A 14197-nucleotide genomic window follows, 5' to 3' on the forward strand; every position below is an offset into this window, starting at 1 on the left:
TGTGAAATGTTTTTCCCATAGATCCTCAGAGTTTCTCAACTCCCTTCACTTGGTTGGAAAGAGGGCGTGTGGGAGAAGCCTGCCAAACTAATCCTGAATACATCAGTCACAGGTGATATCAACATGAATATAATAATTTTGGAGGAACAAAAGCAGAAAGGTTTAAATATTAACATTTGGCCTATAAGCGTGAATTTTCAAGTTGTGTGTTTTTGGATAAACTCATCGACAAAGAACTATAAAAGCACAAGGTGTACTTTTCTGCCTCCTTGGGTGGCGTTGTGGTGTAGCATGGGATCATGGGAATTAGTCAATGCAGTCGACTTTTCCCTGTTCTTTGATTGTTCAATGTTCAGGAGGATTTACAGGTAGCCACATTTTCCGCAGAGGTCTCCAAAGCAGAGGGACAAGATGATTAAAACCAAAGCTGCTAAATTGTTGGAATGAGCTCCCCATTGACATCAGGACAGCAGAAAGCCTGCACATCTTCCGGCGCAGACTGAAAACTCATCTCTTTCGACTCCACTTCGAGCGATAGAATTACTAACAAAGAACTGCTAACAGAGCACTTATATACTAATAAAGGACTGGCTTATCTATAGCCAGTTGAGTAGCACTTGAAATGTTTGGCTCTATGAAACCTGATGTATTTATATGATTCTGTTTTCTTCAAGGTTGTGTCTTCCTGGTCGAATGTACTTCTTGTAAGTCGCTTTGGATAAAAGCGTTAGCTAAATGCAATGTAATATGGTGGGGTTATGGTATGGGCAGGCGTATGTAATGGACGACGAACACAGGCCACTCGATTCACAACATTACCCTAACCCTACCCCTACCCCTCACACCAGATACTGCCTGGTTTTCGGACCCCCCCAATAAAGCAAAACTGCACGTTTCAGAGTGGCCTTTTATTGTGGCCAGCCTAAGGCACACCTGTGCAATAATCATGCTGTCTAATCAGCATCTTGATATGCCACACCTGTGAGGTGGGATGGATTATCTTGGCAAAGGAGAAGTGCTCTCGATCACAGATTTGTGAACAATATTTGAGAGAAATGGTTATTTTGTGTACATAGAAAATGTTTTAGATCTTTGAGTTCATCTCATGAAAAATGGGAGCAAAAACAAAAGTGTTGCATTTATATTTTTGTTCAGTGTATGTAATGTAAATTCAAATGCTACTAATTCAGCCTCAGAAGTATTTTATAAAATATATCATTATAAATGTAGTTATTAAAGTACTAAGTGCTCTACTGACACTATGTGGCAAGAAAACAGAACTGCAAAGAAAGTGATGTACAACAGAGTATGAAAAGAAAATAGAAGTTTATTGAGAATTCTGAATCCTGCTCACCCTTCCACAGTAGCAGAAAGACAACACGGACAAACATCAGTTAAAATCTGGACACATAAATACCGTTTCTCTTGTACTATGAAATCCAAAAACAATCTATTACAGTCACACCAAGTAAAGAGGGGAGGGATTGAAGTAAGTGTCTGCCCCACTGCTCCAGAAACAAAACCAAAAAAAAGCGGCTGGTGGTCGGTCTGTCTCTGAACCTGAACATAAATAATGAGACTGTGCTGTGGAGAGACACCAGGGATCAGTGCAGTGGTGGAGTGAGCCCAAGGATTCAGATAGTCTAAATTCCTCTTTCTCTGTGTCTCCCACTGGATCATCACAGGGATAGTTTGACATTTTGGGAAAATATTCATTTCAGGCAGAGAGTCAAATGTGAACAACAACCAGAGGCCGGTTAGCCTGATTTAGCATAAAAAGCTAGCTCTGTGTCCAATGTCGGTTAAATTCACCCATCAACACCTCTTAAGCTCAATAATAAACACATTGCAGTAGCTTCCTGCCAGTCAAATAAAAACAAGTTGAACCTTGTTGAAAATAAAGTTCCTTTAAGTCGTTGACAAACTAACAAAATAATGACTTTCTATCCCAAAACTGAAATGTCATGTGACATTTATTTCATTAAATTATTGATATTTATGAGATACTAAGTCATTATCTCAAGAACGTTTCTTGTTTACAAAAGCAACTGCTAAGGGTCACAAAAGCCGCCAGTTATACTGCAACGAAAACTTTTAGAAATATTTTGTTGTACTTAATAACAAACAATATCCTACTTGTAAACTAGTAAGCTTTAGATGAGCTGTTCGGTGGACTTACGTAAAAAGGAATAGTGATAGCCGTTTTACCATTAGCATTTTTAAAGCTAATGCTACTAGCGATAGCTTCACATGGGATCATCCCTATATAAGTCCATTTAATTTAAATTATATTCACAGTACAAAATGCATAAGAATCATTGAAAACTGATGTTTAAACGCAGTTTGAATGGTTAAAAATCAAGAAAATTCCTCCACATTTGAGGGTATTGAGCTGGGGTATGAATACATTATATAAATATAATATTCATCCTGTTTCAATTATAGATATGCTCCCCTTTAAATTAATGGTAAAAGTCTTCCAAATCTACTCTCTGCCATAAGAAATATGTGTATTTCCCACAATGTTAAACTCTTCTTTAAGGGAGATGAAGCTATGAGGGAAGACAATACAAACGCAGCTGCTGCAGGAGGGGACACGTCTCAGATTGTAGCACAGGTTATATTTTTCACTTCGGTAGCGATACAGACAGTTGTTTGACACACGCACAGACAGCTGGACAATCGACACGCTAATTACAATTGTCTGAACGATTTGGAAATTCATGTTAATTTAATGAGTTTCTACTTCACCTCCTCTAACAGCAGAAAGAACAAAAATGTTGCCTGTGCCTCTGGGAAGAAAAACAAAAAACTACAGAAACATCTGGGTGTTTTCTCTGAATCTTAAGGCAAATTTAACAGAAAGTTTTGTGCAACATCACAAAACATCAGACAAACCAAATTCTTACAAACGAGTGATACAGAAAAACACCCACCGTCCAAACTGTCTATGCGAGTGCCAGCCTGAGTATACATGCAATCGGGGGCTAATAGGGAGGGGAGGGTTTACCACCACCCGTTACCAAACTGTGCCAAATGCAGAGCCAGAGGTGAACGCTGACTCAGCTGTTTTCTTTTCTTCATGTTTCTGTAACAGTCCTCGTCTATGGGGAAATCTTCCCTGCAGTGTCACCCACTGATTATAGAAGCCCCTTCCTTTATGATCAGCCTCCTCTTACCTCAACCTCCTGTTTTTGGCACTGATGAGTTTGGTAAGGTACGTGTATGGAATCCCAAGTGTGTGGATGCACTTATGTAATATGTATGAATGTGTGTGTGTGTGTTGTTTGTTTGTGATTACGATCATGGCTGAGCGTTTTTATTCCTCGCTCACACTTGAAAATCTTTACACTTTTTCATTTGCCCTAACCTAAACCAAAAATAATACAGTCTTCAGGGTGGGGAGGGGGCACCTGCAACGCTTTGTTTAATGCAGACGACCCCTCCCCTTCTGATAATTCTTTCCTGTCTCTCCTACTCAACAAATCTTCCTCCTCCTCTCTCTCCATCTTTGTCCAGGCTGTCTAGCGGATGGCCTTGACGGGGCTCTTGAAGCTGGAGGCGGCTTGCAGCTGCAGCTGGTAGGCCATGGGGTGGATCTTGAACCCGTACAGCCTGGAGAAAGAACAAACAAACATGTGTGAGCATTTCTTCTGACCAGTGTTAAGGTTGGTCAAGGGGAACTTCTGTATTTGCTCAACCTTGACCCTACTTTTAAATATGTTTGTGTTTAGGGGCTACAATGTAATACTATAGTGCGGCCACTAAAGATGCTTGTTTTGGAACTTTTTCAGTGCCGGCAACGTTTAGGACATAAAAAACAATTTCTTCCAAGGAGAATTGTCTGCAGGGAATTGGTTTGGTTTGTTGATTTGACCAGTTGCCATAAGACACATTTGAGACATGAGGGACAGTGTTTTGCTGGTTTCTGTACTGTTTTGTTGGAGCCCAGAAAGCGTAGCTTAGCGTTATCTAAAATATGTTTTCAAGTCAATGCTAAATATTTAGCGAATAACGCAAATGTGGTTCTATTAGCTCTCAATGTTTACCATCACTCTTTCCAGACAATCCCTTATGCAAAATGTTATGTAAACAGACGTCACAACAGAATGAAATAGAATCTAGGAAAAGGAGGCGGACATTAGACGAAAGAGACTAGAGTTTCCTAACGTGATCAGAAAATCTGCTGAATAAAAACACATCTCATCAAATTCATTTGAAGTAACATCTTCTATGAGCTGAAACCATTAGTAGATGGTATTGATATATTGGTTCTGGTATTTTTTTTATATTTTCTAGACAAAACATTAAATCAAGTCAAAGAGAATCCATCTAAGCCACAGCCTCTTTCAGCAAACTAACCCATAAGCAAAAAGAACGTTTTGAGAAGGTTAATAATATATTGGCTCATTATGACGCGCCTACCCAGATCAAGATGAATGGTAAACATTGGACTAGTAATGGAAAATGCCAACCATAAGAGTAAGGGAAAACGTAGCATGACATGTTAAGAGTCAATTTGACAAAAAGGGGCACACCTTCATGTTGGACCTGCAGTACTAACCTGGGGACAAACTGGTTGGCGGGCCTCTTGGGCCTGTACTCAGGGTGAACCATGAAGAGCATGTGGGGGAACCCAGTGCCAAAATATGCTCCATCTGTGTGGTGGTGCCTGGAGGACTTTGGTGTGTAGACGTCCATACATTTGGGACAGTACAGCTTCACCATGGCCTCTCCGGGGATATCTGACAGACCTGTGGGGGAGGACAGGGAAGAGAGTAAATCTACTAGATCAAAAATAGATACCGCACTGGTACAATGCTAGTACACTACAAATACTTCCTTCTTCATTTTTTCAGTGTAGGAAATAAAACGCCCTCTGTCCACAAGAAAAAAGACTGTTTGTTATGAATCTTGTTACTCACCGATAGGAAGCATAGGCTGATTCTCACAATAGACACGTGGGCAGTAGCCAAAATCTCCCTGCTGATACTTCTCCAGCTGTAAGGTATTAAAGAGCATGTTAATATAAAGTAATGTGAATAAATACAAACGTCAACAACAACAGCAAACAATACCATTTTAATGTTTTTTATAAAAAGGTCTAAACACCAACAAAGATTGAACCAGAATAGTTTGTCACATAAAAAAAGATGTTGTGACATTTGGAAGTTACTACATGTATTGTTTTTCAATAAATACGGCAGGTCTCCCTTGTAAAAGAGATCGTTGTCTCAATGGGATTTTTACCTGGATAAATAAAGGCTACAAACAAACAAACAAACAAACGTATAATAACTTATAAACAGTATGTTTGCTTGTTTACAAAAGGTTTGGATGAAATTATTTCTACAAATAGCATAATACTGATAATATAAAGGTAGCCTGATGTGCCACTATGCAGTAAGAAAACATGTTTAAACACAATAAATACATGCAGAAAAACAACTGAAAGTACGTCATCATCAGTATTGTTTAAACTAACAACTTAAATGTCACATGATGTAACCAGCCCATCAAAACAAAGCAATGAAAAAAGAGGTTCCCTAACGCAGATATGGGTTGTGGAATTTGCTGGCCTACCATCTGTGCGATGCCTCGGTTGGTGAGGATGTAGCGTGCGTGGATGAGGCCGTACAGCATCTCAGCCGCCTGCTCGATCAGATCGCTCTGGTTGGGATTGTCCTCCAGCTCCTCATCTGGAAAAGAAGGGGACGGAGAACACTGTCAATGCCGCAATTCTTTTTACGATTCACAGGGAGGCAAAACTGAGCAGAGAAAGGTTTTCAGTGTTTCTTATACCTCATTCACACCAACGCAACTCCGGTTTAAGCTCCGTGCTAGAGCTTTTCAGGTTCAGAACCGGTTCTTCGGTTTAGCTCTGGCTCTTTTCACACCGCCCAGAGTCCGACTGGTAATGCGTCGTTGCGTCATCGTTTGCGTCATGACGTAACCGTGTGCGTGCCTGCTTCATAAAGCCAAACCGCGCGGATGAAACCAGTTGCATTCATTTCTTATGGCTCCATCTGCAGCTTTTCCGGAGTCATTTCTGTGGTTTAGTTATATTCTTATAAAAAAGTGTACTCGTGTCCATAAAGGTTTTTTTAATACACAACTGCTTCCGAGGTCGGTCTTATTTCTTAAGGTGGACTGAACCATGAGTGTGGAGTAACGTTGTATCTTTCATTTAAATGAACTGTAACCTTCACCCAGGTATGTAACAGCTGTTATCAAATGAACACGTGAAGTAAAGTTTAATATTTATATTTTTATAGATTTATAATTAGTAGGGATGCTCCGATCGCCAATTTCGGGGCCGATCGCCGATCACCGGAATCGGCCGATACCGATCGCCGATCCGATCGAGTGGGCGGGGCCTAAATGGAAGATTTAAACTTTAAATCTTCCATTTAAAGCAGGGGTCTCCAACACGTCGATCTACCGGTAGCTCGCCACTCGATTATCGATTATAGCGTAGTAACGTTGCTTCTTGATTTTTCGGCCGCGGCCGGACAATAAAGTGTTTTTATTTTAGAATTGTTTCTGTCACACAAATATAAAATTGGGCAGTGACGCAGAAATCAAGTAGCAGATGTGACAGCGGCACAGCGACACCACACATGGAGCAGTCTGCTTTCTCCAGCAGCACCAGTCAGAACCAACAGCAGAATGACCCGCTCTGAATCAGTCCGCGTCGCTGCGGCTCAGACACACAGGGAGGGATTTGTGTTAACACTCATTATCGTAATGTCAGGTTTTTGGTGGATTTAATCAAGTCTTGGATTGCAGAGTATGAATGTCCTCTTGCTATTTTCAGTTGATAAATACGCATGTAAAGGCAGGAGGAAAGCTTCCGTGATCACCGTCTCCTCTCCGTACCTCCAAGCCCCGCCCCCTCCCTAAAAAATAACTACTAATAAGAGTGACAGGCTGACAGTGACCTGATAGAAACTTTATTATTCACTTAATCACTGATTGAGATATGATGAAGCTAACTTAATCTCATACATTCATGGGATTCATGTAACAGTAAGACAGAGAATGTAAGTGTGCACCCACATGCAGTATTTTTGTTTTTATAATGCTGTTGTAAATACTCCTGTTGTCTGCTGTGTTCAGACTTAAGTCCTGTGTGTGATGCCTCATTCAAGACATTCACTGTCCTTTTTTTTAACAGAAGACCGTTGCTTGAAGCTGCAGCTAGAAGTATTAGTTTTTTGTTTTTGAGGATGGAAAAATGTCACACACAGATATAGGGAGGCTAGACCTATACAATTGATTCATTATGGTTTATAATTTCATGTCAACATGAAGAAGAAGAAAAGATGGCTGCACTGTTCAGTGTCAATCCTGTGGAGATGGAGGTTATAAATCTCCAAAATCATGTTCAGCTTAAAGAGCCTGTGACACGAGTTTCCCCCATCATCCAAACCCATCAATTTGAGTACATATTGTCCCCTTGAAAACCGTTACTGAACTGATTTTGGATATTTGTACTTTGATAACCATTAATCTGCCTTCAATGTTGACAATTTTCTGGATCTTCTCGCGGATTCTTCAAGTCCCGCCAAATGATGTGTGACGTCATTGCGGGCACAGCGCTCCAGCTGCACCGTCCAGGATCCCAGCATCTGCATGTAAACGCACGATGGCGCACACAGCAGCAAGCTCAGACAGCGATGACAGTTTACTTTTGAACGTGTCTGAGAGCTCATATGAGGCTGAAGGATCGGTTTATGTTGTATCCGTTAGAAGTTTAGGAATGAGGTGCGTCAATATGGGCGATCATATGGTCATGTAGCCAGTGGTGGAATGGGACTAAAAATCATCCCGGGACTCTCGACCGGCCCACTTCGGTACCGCTAGTAAATTGTCAACGGGGGGAGTGGGGGATGTCAGGGGCGGCGGGTGCTGTAGATACTAAATGTAAATATGTAAATATTTGTGTCACTGCATCCTGGTAAAATACAAATATAATGTATAATGTCTGTGTCTTTGACATTAGCGCTGCTAGCCACCTGTGCCCTGTACTACGAAGCCAGTTCAACATACCCTGGATATGTTTGAGTAACAAACAAACTAACAACAACAAACTAACAAACGAGATCTTGCTAAGCGGTCCTGGTTATCAACTCGGTAAATCAAGCCAGGGTTTCTCTCTCCAGCTGAGAGCGCGTTCACGTCTAAGACACGAGTGGATCTGACTTTAATTACATTTGTCTCGAGTGTTTCGTCAACATAATGTGTTGCTTAAAATAAAACTTCTGCATACAGTCTGTGACACTGTGAGTGTTGCACGGCCAGATGAGGCTGGAGAAGCTGACTCAGATAAGAAAATATATTATATTACGATATGATATGATCGATGATCTGATTGATGATGTAATATGAATGATAAGTGCGACACGTCGGCGTCTTCTCTGCATACGGCAGTTTAAACTGTATTGCCTTTATCCTGTAATATGACTTGAGAGATTTAAACTCCGCACACTGAGTTGATCTCTTTTCTATAGACGCCGGAGGCGGGCAGCGTCAGGTAAAAGAAGTTATTTAGCCTTCTCAAACCTGAGCCTCACGCGCCGCCTATGGGGGATGTGCTGGTGACTGATCCGACCGGCCCACTTCGGTACCGGCCCATCGGGATTCGTCCCGATGGCCAGTCCGCCACTGCACCCAGCCCACGTAAACTGTCAACGGGGGGAGCCTCGCTGCGGGGAAACGGTGGACCTAGTGTCCCGATCGGAGTGGGAATAATAATAATAATCCGTGCATTTTATCCATTAATTTCCCCAACATTGTGGTAAAAAAAACACACGTTTAATCCATGTTGGTGTACTACAACTACAAAAAGCATCGGTTTGTTTTCTCATCAGGAAATGCAGACCGGCTCAAACAAACGATTTTTAATCATCATCCTCACGATCATATGTTCGCCGAATTGACATGAAAGCACTAATAAATGTAGTTTCATCCACTTGAGTTTACAACTACAAAAATAATCGATTTGTTTTTATATCACATCCGACGGGAGGAAATTCAGCAGCTCTCACTCCCGATTTTTAATCCTAGTGTAATCATCATCTTCACCACGATCATTTATGTTTATGTTGCCGAATTGACATGAAAGCACTGACAAATATGAATATACTGTAGTCAACTTCATTAAAACGTTATTAACGTGCCTAATCTCAGTAATTCACCATTTCTACGCATGACAACACACTTTGTCCGTGTTTGGCTCTCTCGCCGCACAGTGAAGCGTTCCCGCATTTACGTCACTTCCGGATTCCCCCAAAACTTCAAAACGAGTCGAAGGAATTTCCCCGCGATGTTCGAAATTATTGATATTTAACGGAACGGTATCGCTTTTTCTTTTTTAAACTGACGGTTCGAGATTACTAGTAGCCCAATATTTCATTGCACAACTGTTGTTGGGATGCTGTCACAGGCTCTTTAAGTCTCAGCTAAACTCACAACATTTCTGGAGCCTTGTACGCCCAGAAAACTATAAGAACATTCACCAAGCAGCACTGAACATGTCTGCTTTATTTGGTTCTGTATACATCCCTTTGTGAAGCAGCTTTTTCTGGCATGAATGTCATGAAATCTAAATACAGAACAAGACCGACTGATGAACATGTAAATGACTATTAGAGTGAACCTAAGTGGGTCCAGCATACACCTGTATGGTGGACTCCATGCAGCGCCAGTCATCTCACTAACTGTAAAAAAGAGTGAATGCACTTATTTTACACGTGCCATAAGATGCTTGCAAGGTGGTGATTAAGGCGATGTATTTACTATGTGGGCCATAATAAGAAGTGAAAACATTGTATTTTGCTCTTGGACATTTATGTGAATCTTCAGTGATGTACTTACTATGTTGTCCATATTAATATGTGAGAAATTGTCGTTTTCTTGGACCTTGATGTGAAGTTAAGATTTTAGATAAGCTTTAGGTATTGCAATTTCACACAAAAGTAGCTTAATTCAACTGATGAGTGCTATGTGAATAAATGTAAGCGATGCGATGCAAGTAGCTCTTGGCCACTTTCATTTTTTCAAAGTAGCTCTCAGGTGGAGAAAGGTTGGAGACCCCTGATTTAAAGTGATGTTTAAAACTCAGTTAATGGGGCTCATTCACTGGAGCTTCCACAAACAACAATCTACTTAATTATTACATTCAAATGATGTACATTATTCAAGTTTACATTCACTTTGGATAATAACACGGGAGAAATTAGCGGAAGCGCTCTCTTTTCCTCTCTCTTGTTAAGTTTCTCTATCGTTGTGTACAAACTGGATAAAACGCGGGCTTTTTGTTGTTGTTCAGGAGTTGATCCTGTCTCTGCCCCCGCCTCGACGTAAGCGTGACGTATGCGGTGCTTTTGCTCTGGCCGGACAATTTGTTGGTGCTTGAAACGAACCGGATTCCGGAGCTAAGAGGCTACTCCACTGCGGTGTGAAGAGGAAAACCCGGTGCTTTTCAAGCTCCAGCTCAGAACTGGCCCTGAAACACCGTTGGTGTGAATGAGGTATTACAGCTTTTCAATAGAATAAAAGCATATGTTTGGAGCACTTTCATAGTACCGTAATCTCAATAATCCAGACTCTTGTCCACTTTATCAAAACATTTGAAGTTGTTAAATTCAAATCCAAAAATAAAAGTTCCTTAAACCATCAGCAATGCATTCATAATGTTACTTTTTTATATTAACAGCTGTTCATATCAACCCTGATTGTACGCTTTGATAACTATTATGGTGGTTTTAATCATGATTATTTAGTGCTAGGCTAGCTCGGGTCAGCTCCTTGTCTTGTGTGAGAAAAGAAACAAATGTGACGATAGACTCCTAACTTTGGTAACATTTGCTTGACTAAATGTAAGACATTAATAAATACAGACCTGGTTCAAGGTCCAGGATCATGTCTAGGGCCTGGCGGTAGTGGGGAACCTGCTCATTGAGCCCCGTCAGGTTGAATTTGTCCTGGATGTAGTCTTCATCCACCTTCAGATGGAGAAATCAGATGAGAAAACGGATTATCTCTGAGTGTGGCACATAGCAGATAGGATATACATTTCTTGAATCATGCCAGAAAGTACATTTGAGTCTCTTAGTCTCTGGAATCAACCTGTACATGCGGGTGCTGAAGAGATCCCTTTGTAAATGTGATACCATGGGCTGAGGCTCAAAATACCCATTCATAAACTGTAATTGAATTACATTGGGATCTCTTCAGGGCCAGTATGAGCAGGAATGCTCACAGCTTCAAATAACTTTGACAGTACATATGAATAAAGGAATCGTGAACCTATTTATTAAGGACCATGGAGTGTAAATATGTGAACCTAAAAAACAATGTTTACTTTAGCATCTTAAAGGCTTGGATAAACAATGTCAAGCAAGTGCAAACTGACCAAAATGAACATGAATTACTCAGTTTCTTCTTTTTACTTTTATGTTAGAAACTATGCTCAATTATATGACATCTTTTTTTGTTACTCTTTCGTTGCTTGACACCATTTTTCCAAAAAACACAAAATAAAACTTTGGACTTTAACACCAATGACTGAGAAGACTTCACTTGGACTTGAGACTTTTGACATGAAAATACTTGAAAACTTCCTCCAAGCCTAAAGATTAAAGAGTGTGCCACTAATCAATAAGTCTCCTGAACCAATGTATGTTAATATTTCATTCCCAGTAAGTTTAAATTGAATTTCCACAGGATATTTTACAGTTTTGAATTTTGGTGTCAGTGGTTAACAATGTTTCACTAGAAGTGATGTAAACGTTACATTCATTAAAATACTTAACCCTGGGCCTGCGTGTGGGTGGTGGAAGTTAAACTAGGAGATACATGTTAATATGGAGTTTAATACACTACTGGAATCATTAGTTCTGGTTAACAATAATCCAAACCATGGGATAGTTTTGACTCAGGCTTCATGGGTGTTTGGGTGGCAACAATGACTGTGCTCAGACAGAGTAGAGAGACTCACCTCACAGAAAAACTCGTTTCCCCTTAGTCCACAGAACCAGGAGATCCATGACACTTCCTCTGAACTGCTCATCTCTGAAGACCTTTTGAAGAGAGGGGGGATACTCCATTATAATCCAGAAATAAACCAACTAGCAACACTGAATTCACACTTTGAAACATACGTATTATCATTTACAGTTTCAAATTCATATTTTCAACTAGTCAAATGAATTCTCCGTATTTTCAGAATGTGAGTTTTCTTGTGCAGAAACGATGTAATACTCTTTCATAATAAGAGTAACTTGACGCTTGCTGTTACCCAAACCTGATTAGAGCTAAGCTAACAGGCTAGCGGTACCTATTGAACACAGTTATCTTTATAAAGTAGTCACTTTAGTATCGTTTTTTGGTCTTAAATCCTTCATCAACGTGTGTTATTAAAGATCAAACAAGTCTTATATATACGTGGTAGAAATATGCTACGATACAGGGCTAAATGAATGTAGCCGTGGTTAGCTCGCTAAGCTAAACTCAATACAACATGGCGCATCGCTGGGACACAGGCCTCATGAAAAACAGCAGCTCTTTACGGAGCTCACTCCGGCTCTGAGTTTAAACCTCCCAGTGTGCTTGTGTGGGTGATTCTGCCAACTTACCGGGCTTTCAATTTGTATACTCCTTAAAAAATCCGACAGATCAAAAATTGAGCAATCTCACCGGTGTAAATAAGATGGACACCAGCTCCCAGTTCACCCTCCAGGTTCTTCCTCGACCTCCCGAGACTCGCAGGCAGTTCACCGCGCCGCCGGGGCGCTGCTGCCGCCCCGTGGCCACTCTGAGTACTGCTCTGATTTATTCTGTAACCCGTTTGTGTCCGAAACTAAACATTTGGGTATTTTATTACTAATAAGTAAATGCTAGTTGATCCTGTGGGAAGTGTCTGTTCAAACTGGCGTGAGCATGTGTGATCTGTTTTAAGATTGAGCCAGTGGTTCAATCTTATAAAATAAAGAAATAGGTTATTTCGTTCCGTCTTCCAGTTTAGTAATAGTAGAACTACTTTTCTAGACTACTAGAACTAGACTACTTTTCTTTGGAGTTATTGCTATCAGAATGAACATTTGGAGATGTTGTCGGATAGTGATGGAGGAGAATTCGCCTTCGAGACAATGGAGGAGTGAGGGGATGATGTTTGTTGAGGATCTCTGAACTTTTGGGTTTCCTCTGGGGAAGTTTTCCGGGCTTGCCTAAACCAAATGTGTTCTATAAATACAAGTGTTAAAAATTGATACATTTGCAGGAACATTTTTGGGCAAAAAAAATTAGGGCTAGTACCTAGTAAGCACTCATTAATATTCAACATTCTTATAACAATAATCATAGCACATTAAGCATTTGACAAGGTGAGGTTTCATAATACTTTTATTTTATTTTAGATTTATTTTTGAGTATTCACTTTACCTAAAGTAAATAATGACCACTTGTAGTAACTTATCACCAGCTTGTAAAGTATTTTGTCTGCCTATACCTCAGGAATGCAATATATTATGGTAGTTATAATATAATAACCCTATGAACCCTACACAAAGAAAAGTCAGTGTGTGACATCTGGTGCTGCTACCTTCCGTTTTGTTGGTGGGGATAAGTGTGTTTTAGTCTATGGATAATGTACATTACGGTGCCTCTTTTTCAATAACATGCTGTAACTTTGTCTTTAATCTGAGGATTAAAATGTCCCTTCCCTAAAATATTCTCACTTTTCCTATCAGGAGCCTTACACACACCAATAAAACTAACATTAGATTGAAAAATGTTGAGAAATGTTATTGCTGCAATAAAGAAGAAAAAGTATGGTTTTAAATGTTCAACATCAGGCAGTCAAACATTAATTCGATACTAAATTCACATAATTTTAACAGCCTCCATGTTCCCTATTAGGTTGTCTCTCAGTCAAATTTTCAGACAAAAATAACTTCTGTTATAAGATGCATTTTTTTAAATTAGTTAACTATAAACATTTTTTAAAAACATCTTAAAATCATCATCCATGTTTCGGAAAGTTAGGTTAGCAGATTTGCATCATAGTGTAAATTATTTCCAAGTTTGTAATATTTATAATGTGGTACTTTTTAAATAACTAATAGCTTAACATTAGTTCTACAGAAATGGACTATAAAATAATAATAAATATCAACAGCAAATTAACTTTCAT

General features: G+C 39.9%; 1 protein-coding gene across 1 annotated transcript; it reads right to left on the reverse strand.

Annotated features, from left to right (window-relative positions):
* Nucleotides 1–1307: 1307 nt before the first annotated feature.
* Nucleotides 1308–12778, reverse strand: csnk2b (casein kinase 2, beta polypeptide). Its single transcript, XM_034094475.1, has 7 exons — nt 12642–12778; nt 12005–12086; nt 10907–11009; nt 5584–5699; nt 4926–5001; nt 4565–4754; nt 1308–3615 (listed from the first exon to the last, which is right to left on the reverse strand). The coding sequence occupies exons 2-7, from the start codon at nt 12074–12076 to the stop codon at nt 3525–3527; spliced, it is 648 nt and encodes a 215-aa protein (XP_033950366.1). The 5' UTR covers nt 12077–12086; nt 12642–12778; the 3' UTR covers nt 1308–3524.
* Between the last annotated feature and the right edge of the window lie 1419 nt (nt 12779–14197).

Source organism: Pseudochaenichthys georgianus, chromosome 11, assembly GCF_902827115.2.
Source record: "Pseudochaenichthys georgianus chromosome 11, fPseGeo1.2, whole genome shotgun sequence".
NCBI classification, from domain to species: Eukaryota; Metazoa; Chordata; class Actinopteri; order Perciformes; family Channichthyidae; genus Pseudochaenichthys; species Pseudochaenichthys georgianus.